This window comes from Lissotriton vulgaris, chromosome 9, assembly GCF_964263255.1.
Source record: "Lissotriton vulgaris chromosome 9, aLisVul1.2, whole genome shotgun sequence".
NCBI lineage: Eukaryota > Metazoa > Chordata > Amphibia > Caudata > Salamandridae > Lissotriton > Lissotriton vulgaris.
In genome coordinates, this window is record NC_141697.1 from 1,214,884,828 (window position 1) to 1,214,901,524 (window position 16,697).

At 44.4% G+C, this 16,697-nt stretch overlaps 1 protein-coding gene across 2 annotated transcripts in view; it reads right to left on the reverse strand.

Moving 5' to 3' along the window:
• LOC147693064 (solute carrier family 26 member 6-like) overlaps positions 1-16,697 on the reverse strand; it is a 222,609-nt gene that overhangs the window by 13,389 nt on the left and 192,523 nt on the right. For both annotated transcript variants that reach the window (XM_086939311.1, XM_086939312.1), the window contains exon 19: positions 2,705-2,841. In XM_086939311.1, the coding sequence (XP_086795437.1) occupies positions 2,705-2,841 (137 nt within the window). The remainder of the gene's footprint in view (positions 1-2,704; positions 2,842-16,697) is intronic.

The window sequence follows — 16,697 nt, forward strand, 5'->3', positions numbered from 1 at the left end:
AATGATAATAATTTTCTGCTGTTCAGGAATCCAGTGCACAGAAGCCAAAGCTGATTACTTTAGGCTGACGATAAATCGTAATATAATATTACCAGGTAAGAAAAAAAGGGTCTGAGGGAAGTTTACAGACCTGCGCGGATAAATCCCTATAACATATAAAACAACAACATAGAATCCGCTGGTCCCTAGCAAAAATACAGACAAGTAACTAGTGCAACCCAACAGGAAAGCACAAATAAAGGAAGTCCTATTTAAGAGGGCGGAATCCCATCACCCACCAAGGGTATACCTGTGTAATGCTTTGAGTAGAAACTACAGGGATACGTGGTGAACTCCCGTATTAAATCGGGAGGACTACCCGCCGCTCCTGGTGACAACTCATGGCATGAGGCAATGCTCTGTCCGTCGCTACCTCGGGCTCGATCCTGGTTGTCGCTGCTCAACATTACAAAAGACCAATCTTTAAAAAAAATGTTTATTCTCTTTTTATTAAACAGTGGTAAAGAGACTCATGAGCATTTTTACAGGTGAAGCACATTCTCTGTACAGTACAAAAGCCCAATCTTGAGGAAATAAATGGATTTCGGATCTGGATGTTTGGGCAAGGGAAACCTAATACAGAATCCCCCTCTGAGTGCAGAGATGGGAAAATAACAAACTTACAGAGGCACTGATTTGATCAGATATAGTTGGACTTGAGTAAAATGCAACACCTAGATCTTTAACAAAATTTGCTCGCGTGGGTTGTAAGCAAATGCTTTAATCGTATTCTTCTTCCTTTTCGTACCCCGACACCAGGGCACGCACAAGGATTTCTGAAGCTCTAAGTGAAATTATATGTTTGCACCCCTCCCCTATGCCACGTGAAGTAGCCAGGCTGCACCTGACTGAAGAGACCCACATAGTCTGAAACTGGTCTTGGGTTACTTGCGTTCTGGTTCAGAGAGAACCCTAGCAGTTCAGGCTGGACTAGTCCATTCATCTAAACCTTACCTAGTTTATATAGATTGCTGCCAGACGTTCAGCAGCTATGTGGCAATCTTGCAAAACAAAGCTTCATTGTGTCAATGAACAAAGGTAGGTTTTCCTGCATATCTTATGAAGTCGTTGGGTTTTCAGTTTGAATTCAGTTATTCAGCACTTCCGCTCAGCACCCTGTCCATGTGTTCTGCCCTTTCCTGATTCTGGCCTCATATATATATATATATATATATATCCCTTGCTCTAACACCATGGCGCCGCCTGGCTGGCGAGGGGTTTCCAGGCCAGGACCCTGCCATCAAAATTGAAAACTGAGGACAGAGACGCAATATGCGATAATTAATCACAACAGGAATACAAGTACCATAAGGCACGGCGCCCATCCAGGGGCGTGTCATGAACATAAAGAAAGGTCCTTCCTGCAACTATCCTGAAGATTACTTCGTCATCCTCTGAAGAAGAAGGCAGCCGCCTTCAAAACGCGTCAGGACAAAAGACGAATCAGGACTTATAACGAACCTTGCTCCTTTTTTTCCAAGCTATCTAGCAACTTGTTGGGAGAATAAAGCCCTGAACAGAAGCCCCGCGAGTGTGGTCGGTGTTTTCAACACATGAGCGTGTATATATATATATATATATATATATACACACACCTCAGTCCTCAATTAAACCTTCTGAGGAGTGGAGGGGCACTCCTGCTCAGCTCTAATATTGTTACCTTGGTGCTACCAATGCTTCTTTTGCAGAAGTGCACAGAAGGCAAGCAAAGGTACTATCCCTGCTTTCTTCCAAGTTGCATCAGCAGAAGGCAAAAAGACCTTGTGATCGTGAAGATATGTAAACAAGAGAACGGAAAGCTTTCTTTGTCTGCTCTGTTAACATAAATATTGTCATATTTGGTATAAAATACGCCCCTCGAGCACACATTTTTTAGCATTATCATTCAGACAGTTCACGCCTAAGCTGTAAGCCTGTCACGCATGTCTTAATGTGTTAGCGTACTCCTCCTGGCTTACAAGCAGGCCTGCCTTGTATGTCCCGGGAATATTTTGCATGAAAAGCCCCGCCTCCTCCAACACTCGTTTGTATCATTTCGTACTGCAGGTCATTCACCTTTCATTGCCATATGTGCCTTACTGTATTCTACTGCACCGCACCGGTAAAGTTTCAGTAATATATGTCCCTCTTCCTGTACTCCACTTTACCTAAATCACTCGTTATGTATCGCTCCAGCTCCTGTTTTATGCCTTCTTGATTTGTAATTATGTTGTTGTTTACTTTGATATTTCACACTGCTTTTTCCTTACCCTTGTTTTTATGCTTTTATACCATGTTTGCCTTATACTATCCTGATCATGTAAAGCGCTCTGATACCTCTGGGTCTAGCCAGCGCTATATAAAACTTTTAAAATAAAAAAAATAAAAAAAGAACTCATTGGCTATGAGTTGCCACTCTCGCTTTTGAATGGATCTTTATATTCGCTGCCATTTTTCAGCATAATGAAGTCAGTCACTACCAATTGGACAGTGAATCTGCACTCTTACTTTCGATTGGCTGCCAATTAGTCTTTGACAGCTATTGGTTAACAGGCTTACATCATTCACAAATGATTGGATAGCGAGGCCTGCATTCTTACACGGACGGAATTTGAACCCAGATTATTTTACTACATTATGCCTTTGAGGTAAATTAAACCATAAAAATGTGCTATCGTGAACTTACCTTCATTTCCTGCATCATAAACTGTTCTTCATCTCTCGAGAGACAAGTCACTGCGTCATGGACAGAGGGGAAGAGTTTAGCCTTCGTGATAACTTCGCTGAACAAGTTGCCCATCTCAAGTTGTCTAATCACGGATTCTGTTTTAAGAATAAAACTGTTAATTTCATAAGTCCATTAATATTTTTTTTACATTAATAAAAACCGAGAATATAGAGGCAGCATCTAATAATGTGTATTGAAGTAGGATGGGCTACTTTCCTCTAAATGGAGAGTCAAACAAAATTACATACAGAGCGGGTTTGCCACTGCGGGCAGACTCAATGGCGTGTCTACCAATAGTGGGGCGAACCATGTAGTCGAGAGCCAGGCAGGGTTAACAAACGCCATCATGACTAATGGCAACAGCAGTAGAGTAGATATGCAAGTCAAAGCGTAACATGTGCACCATGTAATAGAAAAGGCACCGTAGTTTGTTAGTAAAGACTAACTATTGCTGGCTCATAAGGGCATAGTCTACTCACGTAAGGAAAGGAGTTGGTTGACAGCATAAGCATGGCGTCCGAACAAAGCTTCCTACCTCCTGACCCAGACCGAACCCGAAGCAAGGACAGGTTGGACCCTGGGGGGAAATGGCATTAACAACGCGGTCGGAATAACATGTGCCACAAGAACGCAAGTGGTACCACGCATATGCCTTTACCACACATATGCCTTTACATTACCACACATTTGCCTTTACCACACATATGCCTTTATACCTTTACCACACATATGCCTTTATGCCTTTACCACACATATGCCTTTACATTACCACACATTTGCCTTTACCACACATATGCCTTTATACCTTTACCACACATATGCCTTTATGCCTTTACCACACATATGCCTTTATGCCTTTACCACACATATGCCTTTATGCCTTTACCACACATGTGCCTTTACTTTACCACATACATGCCTTTACCACACATATGCCTTTACCACATATGTGCCTTTACTTTACCACACATATGCCTTTACCACACATATGCCTTTACCACACGTGCCTTTACCACACATATGCCTTTATGCCTTTACCACACATATGTCTTTACCACACATGTGCCTTTGCAATGATTTCTTTCCATTGTAAAAGCATATGCAAAGGGAGTCACCGCTCTAGACTTGGATCAAATGGGCAGGGGGTGGGACAGAGGTGTTCGAGACTTACTGCTTCCTTCTTCCTGCCTGTGGCTTGGTGAGTAGTTTTTTGGTCAGGGTTTGGGTGTGGTAGTTTTCAGGGCTGGGGGTTGTATTTTAGGGCTCAGGGTGAGGGGCTCGAAGTAGTTTTTAGGGCCCGAGGCTGGTTTTAGGGCTCATGTTGGGTGGCCTGGGGTTGGGTTAGTTTTAAGGGCTGAGGTTTGGGTTTTAAGGCTCAGGGAATGGAGGGACTGGGGTGTTTTATGTCTACGGGCCGGGATTTAGGGCTCATGGATGGAGGCTGGGATGTAACCTTTACTACTCATCTACCTTTACCCATCATGCCTTTACAACAAAATTCGTTGTGAAGGCATGCGTGGTAAAAGCATGCATATTAAAGACAAGGTCACGGTAAACACTGCGTTATTAAGGCATGCAAAGTAATTGCATGCGTTGCTCCATCATACAACCCGGACTAAGTTTAGTAGTCCAGAGAAGGGCAATTTCTGCTGCTCTCACCCGTCATAGTCTTATTTTCATATAATGAAAACACATAAGTACATAAAATAACTCCAGAGTGCAGGAGACAGTCTTACAAAGAATATAATAATGTGCATTAATGGTAGGAGTGAAAAAGAACCAGTACAAACTTTCGAAGAAGGATATAAACTAGTGAAGTGTCAGAGGCGAAGAGCTTCTCGACTTACTGAAATGGATCCGATCTTCATCTGCCGACATCCACTAGTGATATACAAACCTTATACGGTGAGGCTTGCGAAAGTTAAATTTAGGTAGGTGATTATATTTTTGTACAGAACACCATCATCAGAGGAGTCTCTTGGCTCTAGGATTACATGTTGGTTATAGTTGGGCAACAGAGACAGAGACAACAAACAAAAAAGTGGGTGGGGGGCGTAATCACGTGGAGCTTGTGAGGAGGTCAAATGCCTGAATCTAATAAGAGTAGAGAGGTCGAGGAGTTGGTGGGGGAAGGAGCCCAGCGAGAAGGGACGCGTATGGACAAAGCACAGCTGCCATATCTGAACTCTCACAAAACTGGAACATTCAGGAGATTTGGAGTGTTTCATTGGAGATGATGAGAGGGGATGTAGGGAGTGATGGGCTTAGAGATGGTAAACATCGTTCACAATGATGTTTACACATTGCATACCATTCCCACGTGGTCATTACAACAACTGCGTTGTAACATTGCATGCCATTACAACGCGAGTCGTTACAACAACTTGCTGTAGGGGGCAGAAGGTGTTGGATTTTAAATCCAACACCTTCCCTACTGTTGCACAGACTAGAGTTGGAAAAGTAAATTATACTATTCCAACATCCAGTGCCCCCCCTACAGCAAGTCGTTGTAATGACTTGCGTTGTAATGGCCTGCAATGTAACAACGCGTCGTTGGAATGACCGCGTTGTAATGGCATGCGCTCTAAAAGCATGTGCTATAACGTGGCCTATTATTAGAGATGAATTGAGGATCACAGTGGAGGAAAGCACTAGGCATGACAGAGTTAAAGGTAATCCCACCTTAAACTGGAGCCAGTGAAGGTGAAACAAGAGACTATTCTGGATAGCTTGAGGTGGTCAGGCAAAACAACACTTATTCAAAGAATGTTGCTATTACAGTAATCTAAACACCTCACACGTCTGCTTTCTATGGTCAAATAAAGGACAATTTTCTGTAATTTACAAAGACGAAACATAAAAGTAGTTGAGACCAAAGAAATTTGGGAAGCCATTTTAAGTTTCTCATTAAGATATTTGACTGAGTTACAAAGTTTAGGTCATGTGCCAAATTCCAAAGGTCAAAACGATGGTGACCACCTAAAATGGTTTTTGACTTAGACTAGAAGCAATTCTGTTCTGTCGGTTTAGTTTTCGCCAATTGGCTATCTAGCCAGTCTTTAATTTTAACGCGGCAGTTCTGGCGTAGAGATTTGTTGCTACGAGAAGAGTTCAAACAGAATCTGAATGTCTGACACAAGAAGAAGGCAAGGCCCAGAACGATGACGAAGAATGGCTAGTCACATATATAGTGCCCAGAGACCCTCGCGAGTAATTAGCAGCGCTTTATCAATCCGGATTGATTGATTGACAGATATAGGAGCAATATAGAGTCTAGCTGAAACTCACATGTACAAAGAGAAAGGGCGGACCAAAAATTGCCGAGAGACACAACCTCGGTCCGGATATGTAGAAAGGAATGGTTCCAGGATAGGACATTTCTTATGGCAGAAGTTTGAAGGCTTAATTAGCTGCAATAGTGAATGGTGGTCAGTGTCAAATACAGCTGACTTTGGCACTCTCACCTCCAGAGGAAAGGGGGCATCATCTAGAACAGGGATCTCCAAACCGGTCCTGGAGGGCCGGATCCATGCCAGATTTTTTGGATATCCCCATTGAGATACATGTAGTTATTTTAAAAATCTGGCATGGAGACCCCTGATCTAGAATAACCATGAGAAGTTGTGTGTTTCCAGGAAATGACACAGAGTTGGCTATGTAGGAATCAAAAATTGCAGCTGATGCTGGTAGGAGGGTCTTTGGTCGATAGGTTGAAGAGCATGTGGGGTTGACCGAGAGCTTTTTTTTCAGGGGGGAATGAATGTGCCATGTTTAAAAGAATTGGACCTCGAGCTTGGTTGTGAGGTCTTTAAAATGTCTAGGGGATAAGGGTAAAGAATTTCTTTAAGGAGCGGAAGGAAGCGGACCATCATGAGATCTGAAGTAAACCGGATTCGCAGCTTTCAAAAGATTTCATTAGTTTATTCTGCATCAGTTTCTCACAAAGACTGGCTGGAGGGAACTGAAGTCAGGTGTTGTACACGAGGGAGGCAGCTTTTTGGAAACTGCAGGTTTGTATTTATTCAGAGATTCTTTATATGCTAATTTAAAGAACGAATCACCTATTATACACAACTTATGGACAGCTATCTTGGCGTCTTATTTAAGAACCCAAGAATGAAAGAGTAAATCATCTTTACCATGGATAGAGGGCGTATAAAAAACACGCAAATTTCCGTGGTATTACAAAATCTGCATGGGTCTATTCGTATAGATACTGTGAAAACTGCGCAATTATAAAAAAATATATATATAAAAAACATACAAAAAAATATAATTTATTAAACATTACATTTTTTCAGAAACTAGCTGACGAACTCTGTGGACTTTGTCTCATGTTAAAGGTATTGACACAAAGGATTGATGCTTATTCAACATTAACTGATGAACAAGAAGAAAGGGCCATAAAACCATAACAGATGTGCAATGATTGTGTGTGATCTTCTGTTTATCAACAATGATGTAACAAAAAAGTCTGCTAAACCCATCTTAAAATGTGTCTAATCCCATGAAGAAATAAGAAGCCGGCCTTAAAGTCACGCATTTTGTCTGTAGGCACTAAACAAATTAAAGAGACACGGCAATGCTGTCATGGAAGCTTTACCTCACTTCAGTTAATCAGTCATTTAAGACTGTTCACTTTGTCTGGAGCCTCTGATAATGTTCCTCTAATGCACCAGATCATCAAAAAACCAATATCGGAATATTCCATGCTAAAGATGCAGAATTGGGTTATGTTGATGCGTTACAGCCTGATGCAGTGTTGAATCCATTGTACCGGCAGAAACAGCTTTGTTAAAAAAGAATCAACTCTAATCCTTTAGGGTATCATGTTGAAATGCATGTATAGACCTCAAGGCAGCCTGTAACCCCCATGTACAACGTCTGTCTCTCATTTTCTTATTACAGTCCTCTTCTGACATCACTAGTTAAATGAATCTCTACTCTGCGGTGACAGTTTATTACAGTAAGGGAGAGTGGAAGGCAAGATGGCCGACAGGAACGGAAACAAAAAAAGCTCCACAGGCCCTTTTGATGTCCTAGCAGATCCTGAGAAATAATGCGCCCTCAGCTGTGTTGGACCAGTGGGATAGAAGTGTAAACCCATGGGCGGCTGGAGAGGTCTGCACAACAACAGACGATGGAGCACACCTGAAAAAGGAAATGATTCTCATGAGAAACCTCACAGTTGGGAAACGTCACTTAAATGGCACCCAGCTCCACCGAGAAGTAGTGATAAAGATGAAGCTAGTCTGACAAATGCTGCCGGCAGAAGCCATCAGTGCCGCTAAATACTAACAGAGCTGCCGCTGGAGAGAACCCAGAGACAATGCAAATATGAAGAGAGTGTCTGGTAGAATCAGCCGGTGCCCACAGTGGAGTCTCAGCTGAGAAGAGAGACATCGGAGGCAAACCATGAAATGCCACCCAACATGAGGGGACCGGGTTCATCCTGCTCGCCCCTGTAGAACGGAGTTAGCTATTGACTACTGCAGAGGAGCCGAGTGGCCACCACAGTGTGGGAGGGCAGGTCGGATATACAGACGCGGAGGCTGAATATACTTTCCAAACGATAGGGCTTTATTGTCAGGAGGTACACTCTTGGGTTTTACTACAGGGATGGTTTCTCTCTCTTCTTCCGGTTTCACTTTCTCTGTCCTAGGATGGGGACAGTGGAGGGTCTGGTCCTCTTCTTCCTCCTCAGAGCTGGTGCTAAGCGGTGTTTGCTTCAGCTCGTCCATCGTGGTTAATTCCTCTCGGAGGCTCAGAGGGCGAATGAGAGAAACGGAGGCCATCAGTGATACGGTTGAGTTAGCTAGGCAGGAGTAATTCTACCCGTCACCTTCACCATACATAGTGATGTTGTGTATCCGCTAGTGATTCACGGACCAATGTGTTCACCAAGTATACTATCAGAGAATCTCTGGGTGGCGGGCTGTTTACAGTGTGACCAATGTGTTCACCACGCATACTATCAGGGAATCTCTGGGTGGCGGGCTGTTTACAGTGTGACCAATGTGTTCACCACGCATACTATCAGGGAATCTCTGGGTGACGGTCTGTTTATGACGGGAGGGCGGAAACAAAAGAAAAGAGCCTGATGCCAAGGACATGCAGTGAGGTACGTGCCTGGAAAAGGAAGACTTGTGCCCGTTAGACTAGCGGGATCCCTTCCACCCACCGCGCGGCCGTCGTCTACCCACCTCCCTCCTCCCTATAAATGTAAATGTATAGGCATTTATATATCGCACTACTTACCCGTAGGGTCCCAAGGCGCTTCGACCGCTGCGAAACCCTTCCTGGCTTCCCTGAGAGATGGTCCCTTAATGGGTATCTCCAGGGTGAGACCAGGCATCCCCGGCGGTCTGGTGGGGCCGTTAGTGAAGATGAGGCAAGCTAATGCCCAGAGTTGCCGAGTGTGATCGCTGATCAGAGTGGGCACCGAGGCGAGAGAATTATCGAGTCCGCTGACCCTGGTCTAGAAACCTGCCGCGCCGGGAATCGAACCCTGGTCCCGGGCCGTCCTCTGCTCTCGGGTCTGCCGCCTCTAGCCGGTGAGCCACACTACTTCACTGCATCCACCCCCACCTTCCCTGGAACCCCGTCACTCACCGGCTCCACCGCAACTCTCATGAGTTGCGGCCACTCTCTAGCCTCCCCGAGTGGACACCACCACTCTTCGCTCCAGTGGTCTTCGGTCTCTTCCACTTCAGCTCTGCTCCCATCTTCATCTCCTCGTTCCGCTATTCTCTCCGCTTGACTCCTGTCTCCTCCTCCGGTCAACAACACTCCTTTCTGGGCAAGGTCTCTTTTCAGTGGTTGTGAACCACTGGTTCCGGAGTCAGCTCCTCCTTTCTCCGCCCTCTCGCCTTGCTGTGGGAAAACACGAGAGGTGGGTGTGGCTGACCTCCGTGACGGATGAGGAGTGCCTCCCTTTTGGTCCCTAGAGGACTTGGGTGGTGCCGAATGGTGGGGGGTGGTTTGCCTAGACCTCAACCTGGACTAAGTGATACACTGAGTGGATAATGTAGATTGGGATGCTGGAGGTGGTGTTCGGTTGAGTGGAACTTTAGAGAGCTATTTTAATTAAATTAGATGCAGCTATTATTGAGATTTTTATGGTCCCTGAGGGGAAGATGGAAGGGATTTATACACCGAGTGCTTCAGGAGGGTGCAGCAAAGAGCACTGTAGGTAGATAAAATGGAAGGGCGGTGTGACTGAGGGATCAATTGGCCAAGGCCTCCAGTCCATGGTGGCTGAAACGCGTGGTACATATGTCCTAGTGCACAGACTGCTACAGGGTTCAAAATATCTGCCTGCTTAATATGAACACCCCCATGGTCCCCGATAAGCCCTTTCCTAAGTCGATGGACTTAGTTGCCCATGGCTTCTTGTTCTCATGATGTTGTTTGTTGATGGGCAAGGGATTTCAACTCAGTGGTTTGGAATGATGCAGTGAGAAGCGGCTACCTTCCGAACACCATAGAGGAAATGTTGATTGTAATCGTGCCTAAACCAGGGTAATACCCCGAGTGCTTTGTGTCCTGAAGGCCACTCCCGATTGGTCCTACTGGACAACAGAATCACAGTGATGATAATGTAGAAGGCGTCACCAGACCTGATCCACACAGATCAATCAGGATTCCTCTCTAACCGCAATGCCATACACATTCAAATAACTGTAGCTAATGGACTTGTGCATTCACCTTGAGGATGCCCACCTTGGGGATGCCCAGTAGGGGCTATCTCACAGGGAAAAGCCAGGACGGGTTCCCAAGGCAAGTGCTTAGAGACCCCTGGGTGATAAGCGCTATATAAATCCAATATACAATACAATTATTGTGATAATTAGTGGGTGCTGGGTAATTTGTCCTGGTAAAGGTTACAGAGTTTTCTCCTGTGTGGAAGATTGAGGTGACTGGTCTCCCAGATTCGTGCACCACTGTTTTCTACTTATAAACCTACCATAGTGATAGGTAAGTCCTCATATTGCCTCATTCTTTTTTTGTAAATCACTTGTAATGCCTTAGACAACCTGCACCAGAGGCCCATGTACAATCCTATCTAGATAACATTGAAGGGACATACAACGCGGCCGCCCTCGACGTCAAGAAAGACTTTGAATCAACATTATGTTCTAAGACCTGTAAAAACACAGCCTAACCTCTAATTCGGTCAGTTAGATCCAACAGCTATTTACAAGATGCCAAGCATGGGTGAAAATGCGTAAGGAGGTCCCTGGCAAATGGAACTTAGATCATAGGACTTGTTGGGTTGCCCATTATCACTGCTGCGGCTGGCACTGGAAGCGGAACACTTGGCTTTTATGCTGGAAGCCAATCTGAGAAAAAGGGGAATAAAGATCGGTGCGGCTCTACATGTAGTTTTGCAGTATGCCGATGACATGCAGGTATATATTAAAGACTCCGAAGGCTCCGCCCCAGACCTATGGAGCACCTTGGATGAATACTGTCGATATTGAGGCTGCACACTAATTGGCCAAAATGCAGTATTTTTCCATTATACAAGTGGACAGATCATAGGAAAGTTTCCCAACCTAAACATTTTGCACAGCCTTGTTAGTCTGCTCACAGCACTCGTATGGGCAGAAACCTGACAGCAAAGTTGAAAACCGTAAAGCTACTTTATTTAAAAGAAAGGCTGATGGTACCAGTTATGAGAATGTCATTACTAAAGACAAAAATACACACAGCAGCTGCTCAAGGTCAAGCACTTAAATTCCACCAGTTTCATATATCCCACACGAGTGCAGCTACTCCAGACATCCGCTGCTGAGGCATGTTAATCAATTGAGAAAGTCCACAAGCAAGGAAGGCGCATTCTGATTGAAGTCACTCAGGAAACATATGTAGTCCAAAATAATCTTCTTTTTAGTAAAGTTGTTTAAACCGGCACACAGCCAATGCGTTTCGTTCCCTAGCGCCACGGGAACTTCCTCAGGGCTTGCTCAAAAATCAAATGAATGGATATAACAACATGTAATTCCTAGGCGACTTACTTCAGCATCTCCCTGGGTAGCTAGTGCAATCCCGAACAGGGAAAGGAAGCTTTTCGAGGGTCGTCATGGAGATGTGAGAGCTAGGGGAAACATCACTTACAACGCAACTTTTACAACGACATACCATTACAACGCAACTTTTACATCGCAAAAACTTTTACAACGCATGTATTTACAACGAATGTTTTTACAACGCAGGTACCTTTACAACGCATACCATTACAATGTAAGTATTGGTAAGTATATAATTATTTTTTATATGTTATATGTTTGGGGTAAAGGGGTATTTTTAGGGTTCAGGGTCAGTTTTGGGTTTTTGGGTAAAGGGGTATTTTTGGGGTTCAGGGTCAGTTTTTAGTTTTTGGGTAAAGGGGTATTTTTGGGGTTCAGGGTCAGTTTTTAGTTTTTGGGTAAAGGGGTATTTTTGGGGTTCAGGGTCAGTTTTTAGTTTTTGGGTAAAGGGGTATTTTTGGGGTTCAGGGTCAGTTTTTAGTTTTTGGGTAAAGGGGTATTTTTAGGGTTCAGGGTCAGTTTTTAGTTTTTGGGTAAAGGGGTATTTTTGGGGTTCAGTGTCAGTTTTTAGTTTTTGGGTAAAGGGGTATTTTTGGGGTTCAGGGTCAGTTTTTAGTTTTTGGGTAAAGGGTTTTTTTTGGGGTTCAGGGTCAGTTTTGGGTTTTGGGGGTACAGGGGTACAGGGTAAAAATAAATTAAAATTAAATTTAAATTAAATTACATTAAATTATATTAAATTATATTTTTTTAAATTAATTTACGATTATAAAATTAACATATACTTACCAATACTTACGTTGTAATGGTATGCGTTGTAAAGGTACCTGCGTTGTAAAAACATTTGTGTAAACACATGCGTTGTAAAAGTTTTTGCGTTGTAAAAATTGCGTTGTAAAAGCATGCGTTGTAATAACATGCGTTGTATCAACATAGATCCGAGAGCTAGCAATGGATTCTGCGCCTGATGAAGGAAGCTGAGGGTTGCCCTCACTCAATAATCCTAATGTTGTGGTTGTAGGACTGGGCTTCAAACAAAATTATTAAGGCAAGGAGCACGAGCTCCCTTCTTTGGCCTTCAGACATTACAGACCCTACATAAAGAGGCAAAAGCGACCTCGAGGGTGGACAGAAGGTGGAGGACCTCTATAAGGGAGATTAACTGTGCACCTTTGCAGTAGGGATGGAAGTGACGAGTTAGAAGCTGCCCGTTACTCTTCAACGCCAGGCTGTCTCAGGGAATATGACCCCTGGGTGGGATTCCTTGGGAGACCCCTGAATCGGGCATGCTGGCAGAGGTACCTACTATGACACTGGGGAACAACCAATATGGAAGAAACCATCCAATACAGAAAAGGGAACCAAAGTAGACAAGAAAGGAAGGACTGATACAAAGCCCACTTGGTGTCACACTCATACAACGCAGACTACACCACACAGCAGAACCAGTCTATAGCAAGACTGCAAAAAGATCAAGAAATAACCTAGAGTCAGTGCAGGGTTGCAGAGGCGGCCACAGCCTCCCTTTGTAACATTGAGCACAAAGGACTGTGGTTCACTGGCCTTCCTGAGGCGATTCAGCGCTAACGCAGCACCTACTTGCAGAGCAGTGGGGAGAGAGACGCTTTTAGCCAGTTACGCAACCTGGCAGTGTAGGTTGTCTGAGGGAGAGGAGAGGAGATCAGGAGCGCCTGAAGTTTTGTGGTAGAATTTGTGGCACACCAGTAGTTGCCTTCGCCCTCTCCACTGTCTCTTCTTCCTTCTGGGTCTGCGAGTTGCTGTGCGTATCTTTAACACAAGTTAAACAAGCATTTTCAATGCAAAAGGTCTCTAATGTTTTTAGAGTTAGAGCTGTTGACGTTGTAAATGGTAATGTTTTATACATATGTGTTGTTTTTTAGTGTAGTGTCTGTATGTGTTGTGTAGTGGAAATATGTTTATTTGTTTATTTGTTAGTAGTGTATTTGTGTGTCATATGGACTGTATTTGTCTAATATAATTATGTGGTAGGCTGTCTATTGGTTAGGGATTATGGTATTTAGAGATAGTGGTAGTTAATGAAAGTATAAGTGGCTAAAGTAGAGTGGACTTAAGGAATATGTAGCTAGATCTATCAAGTTTGTGGAGTGGTGTGCAGCTGCGTGGAGTGGAGCTGTGTAAAGTGGAGCTGACACGATTGCCAGTGCTTGGAATGGCAATGCGTGGAGTGGCGCTGTGTAGAGTGCCATTGTGTGGAGTGGTGTGTGGTTTGCTGTTGTGTGGAGTGCAGCAGAGTGGAGTGGCATTGCGTGGAGCGGTGTTGCGTGGAACGGCTCGTGAAGTAGCGTTGCGTGCAGTGGCTTTGCGTAGAGTGGTGTTGCCATGAGTGTCACTGCTTTGAGTGGCTTTGCATGGAATGGAGTGGGTTGTGAATGGGTGAAGTGCAGTTGTATGGAGTACAATTACATATAGTGAATTTGCGTTGTGTAAAATCAGTTGTGTTGCGTAGAGCGGGGTGGCGTGGCAGTGTATGTAGTGGAGTTGCCTTGAGTGTTATTGCTTGGCGGGGTGTTGCGTGGAGCGTAGTGGTGCTGCGAAGAGTGGTGTTGCGTGGAGTGGTGCTGCGTAGAGGGTCATTGCATTGAGTGCCATTACTTAGAGTGGCGTTGCATAGAGCATAGTGGTACTGCATGGAGTGGAGCTGCATGGAATGGAGTGGCGTTACGTGGGTGGTGTTGCATGGAGTGGTGCTGTATAGAGTGACGTTGTCTTGAGTGGTGCTGTTTGGAGTATCGCTGTGTAGAGTGGCATTACCTTTGCTTGGAGTGGTGTTGCGTTGAGCGTAGTAGTACTGCATGGAGTGGAGTTGCATGGAGCAGAGTGGCGCCGCTTAGAATGACATTGCCTTGAGTGTCACTGCTTGGAATGGTGTTGCATAGGGTGGAGTGTGATGACCGTCTGGCTGGATTGGGAGGGGTAAAGAGACTAGACAGAGAAGAGAGAGCGGGTCACAAGACATCTATTGCGAATTGGGCAGGGCATACACCGCAGCTTCACAGAGCTGAATACAAGGACATGGAAAACAGGGAAAGAAAGGGTTAACCGCCTGCACATGCCGAGGCCACTGCCTAAGCAAACGGGGGTGCTGGTGCTGGAGGGGTGATTCATAGTGCAAGGTGGTAGGGGGAAGCTACAAACAGGCAGACAGAAGCCGAGCGAAAGAAAAGGAAAAGAGAGTGCGCAGGAACAAACATATATGAAAAAACAGAGCACTGCCACAGTAACAGGGTTGGTCGCCTCGGATGGTCCAAAACGGCAAAAGGCAGGACTAATTTACCATATCCACCAAACAAAAGCAGGCATTGCAGAAGGGCAGTAGCAGAAGCCAATAGAAAAGATGGGAGGTTCTTCATCCATACATACCAGATACACCATGCCTCGCAGAACAGCGCATGCACGCTGCGCTACGCTCAACCTAAAATTAACCCCCTGGTGGAGACCTCCGCTCTGCCCACGGAGTGTGCGGAGATTTGCCTACTTCGCAGAGAACGCAGAGTAGGTAAATCTCCACACACTCCGCACCGGAGCGGAGTTGGCCAGCCCCCGCCTCCTACACCCCTATTAACAATTGATTAAAACTTAAATAAAAAGAGTTTGAAGTAAAGAAAAAACACTTCCCTTGGTTTACCTAAAATAGGATTTAAATTAAGGCTTTCAAGGCTTAATTGATCCATCACAAAAAGCCAGAAACCATCAGTCTCTATGCAGACCTCTGCAGTGGGTGCATTAGTCTACTCAGCTAGCTCATGAGTTCCTCTCATCAGCTAAACTGCATCCTTTGATCTTCAGCTCATGTGTATCCCATCAGAGGCTCAATCCCTTCAGCTGAATAAAGGTACAATATGGACAAAGAATGACACGTGCTCATGTTCTCGCTACTCGTTTTCAATTTAGGTCCCACCTGTGATAGTGTATGTCTCTTCCCTTTTCAGATCTTTTATTACTTAAAAAATAAACTAAAAGGGCTTAGAGTCTGTCCATTACTAACCACTGTCTTTACAAAGATGTGTATCTTTATCCCCAGGACATACAGTCCTATTGGACATGTTCTTCATTCAAAAGAAAGAAAACATTTATTCTCCATTATATAGTGCTTTAATGATGCTTTCTGTAAATTTTCCAATGATATCACATATGGATTAATTACAGGTGTGAGCTATGCACAGGGACAGGTTAAGGATTTTGGGGGCCCGGGGCCAAACGTATTTTGTGGCCCCATTCTTGTAACAGCTTTGAATTTATGATCTATTATCAGCTCTTTGGTGCCCTCTTTGGCCGTGTCACTGACGGTGCAGAGGGACACCAGTCCAAATTCTAAATATGTTTACATCTGATATTTAGGGATAATTACGTGTATTTTCAATACTGTAACACAGCAGCATCTCACAGATATTACTGTAAATAATCTGTGACATATTAATATGTGACGTCCTGTTCTGATCTAAAAGAAACTTTTTTTTTTTTTTTTATGAAACAAACATTTATCTGCAAAATGTCTGTAATACACTCACACACATCACCCATATTAACCGCATCGCTGCTGCAGCGATTTTTGCGCTGTGCGGCTTTTTTTTAAAAGCCGCGTTACATGACGAGCTCAGCTCGTCATCATCACACGCCACCCGTGGGTGATGACGAGCTGAGCTCGTCATCAGCATCGAAAGGGTTAAAAATAAATTAAAGGAAGACGGTATTTGAAACAATTTGTTTAAGAATTGTGCAAGGTCATCACAGCGACACTCTGCAAAACAGAGCTGGTTTTTTCAGGGGCCCCCCTAAAAGGCTTGGGCCCTGGGCCAGAGCACACTTTGCCCATGCCTTAAAATATCTCTGAACTCGCATAGGCAAGACCAATTGACTTTGTCAGTGTTTGTTTTAACGAA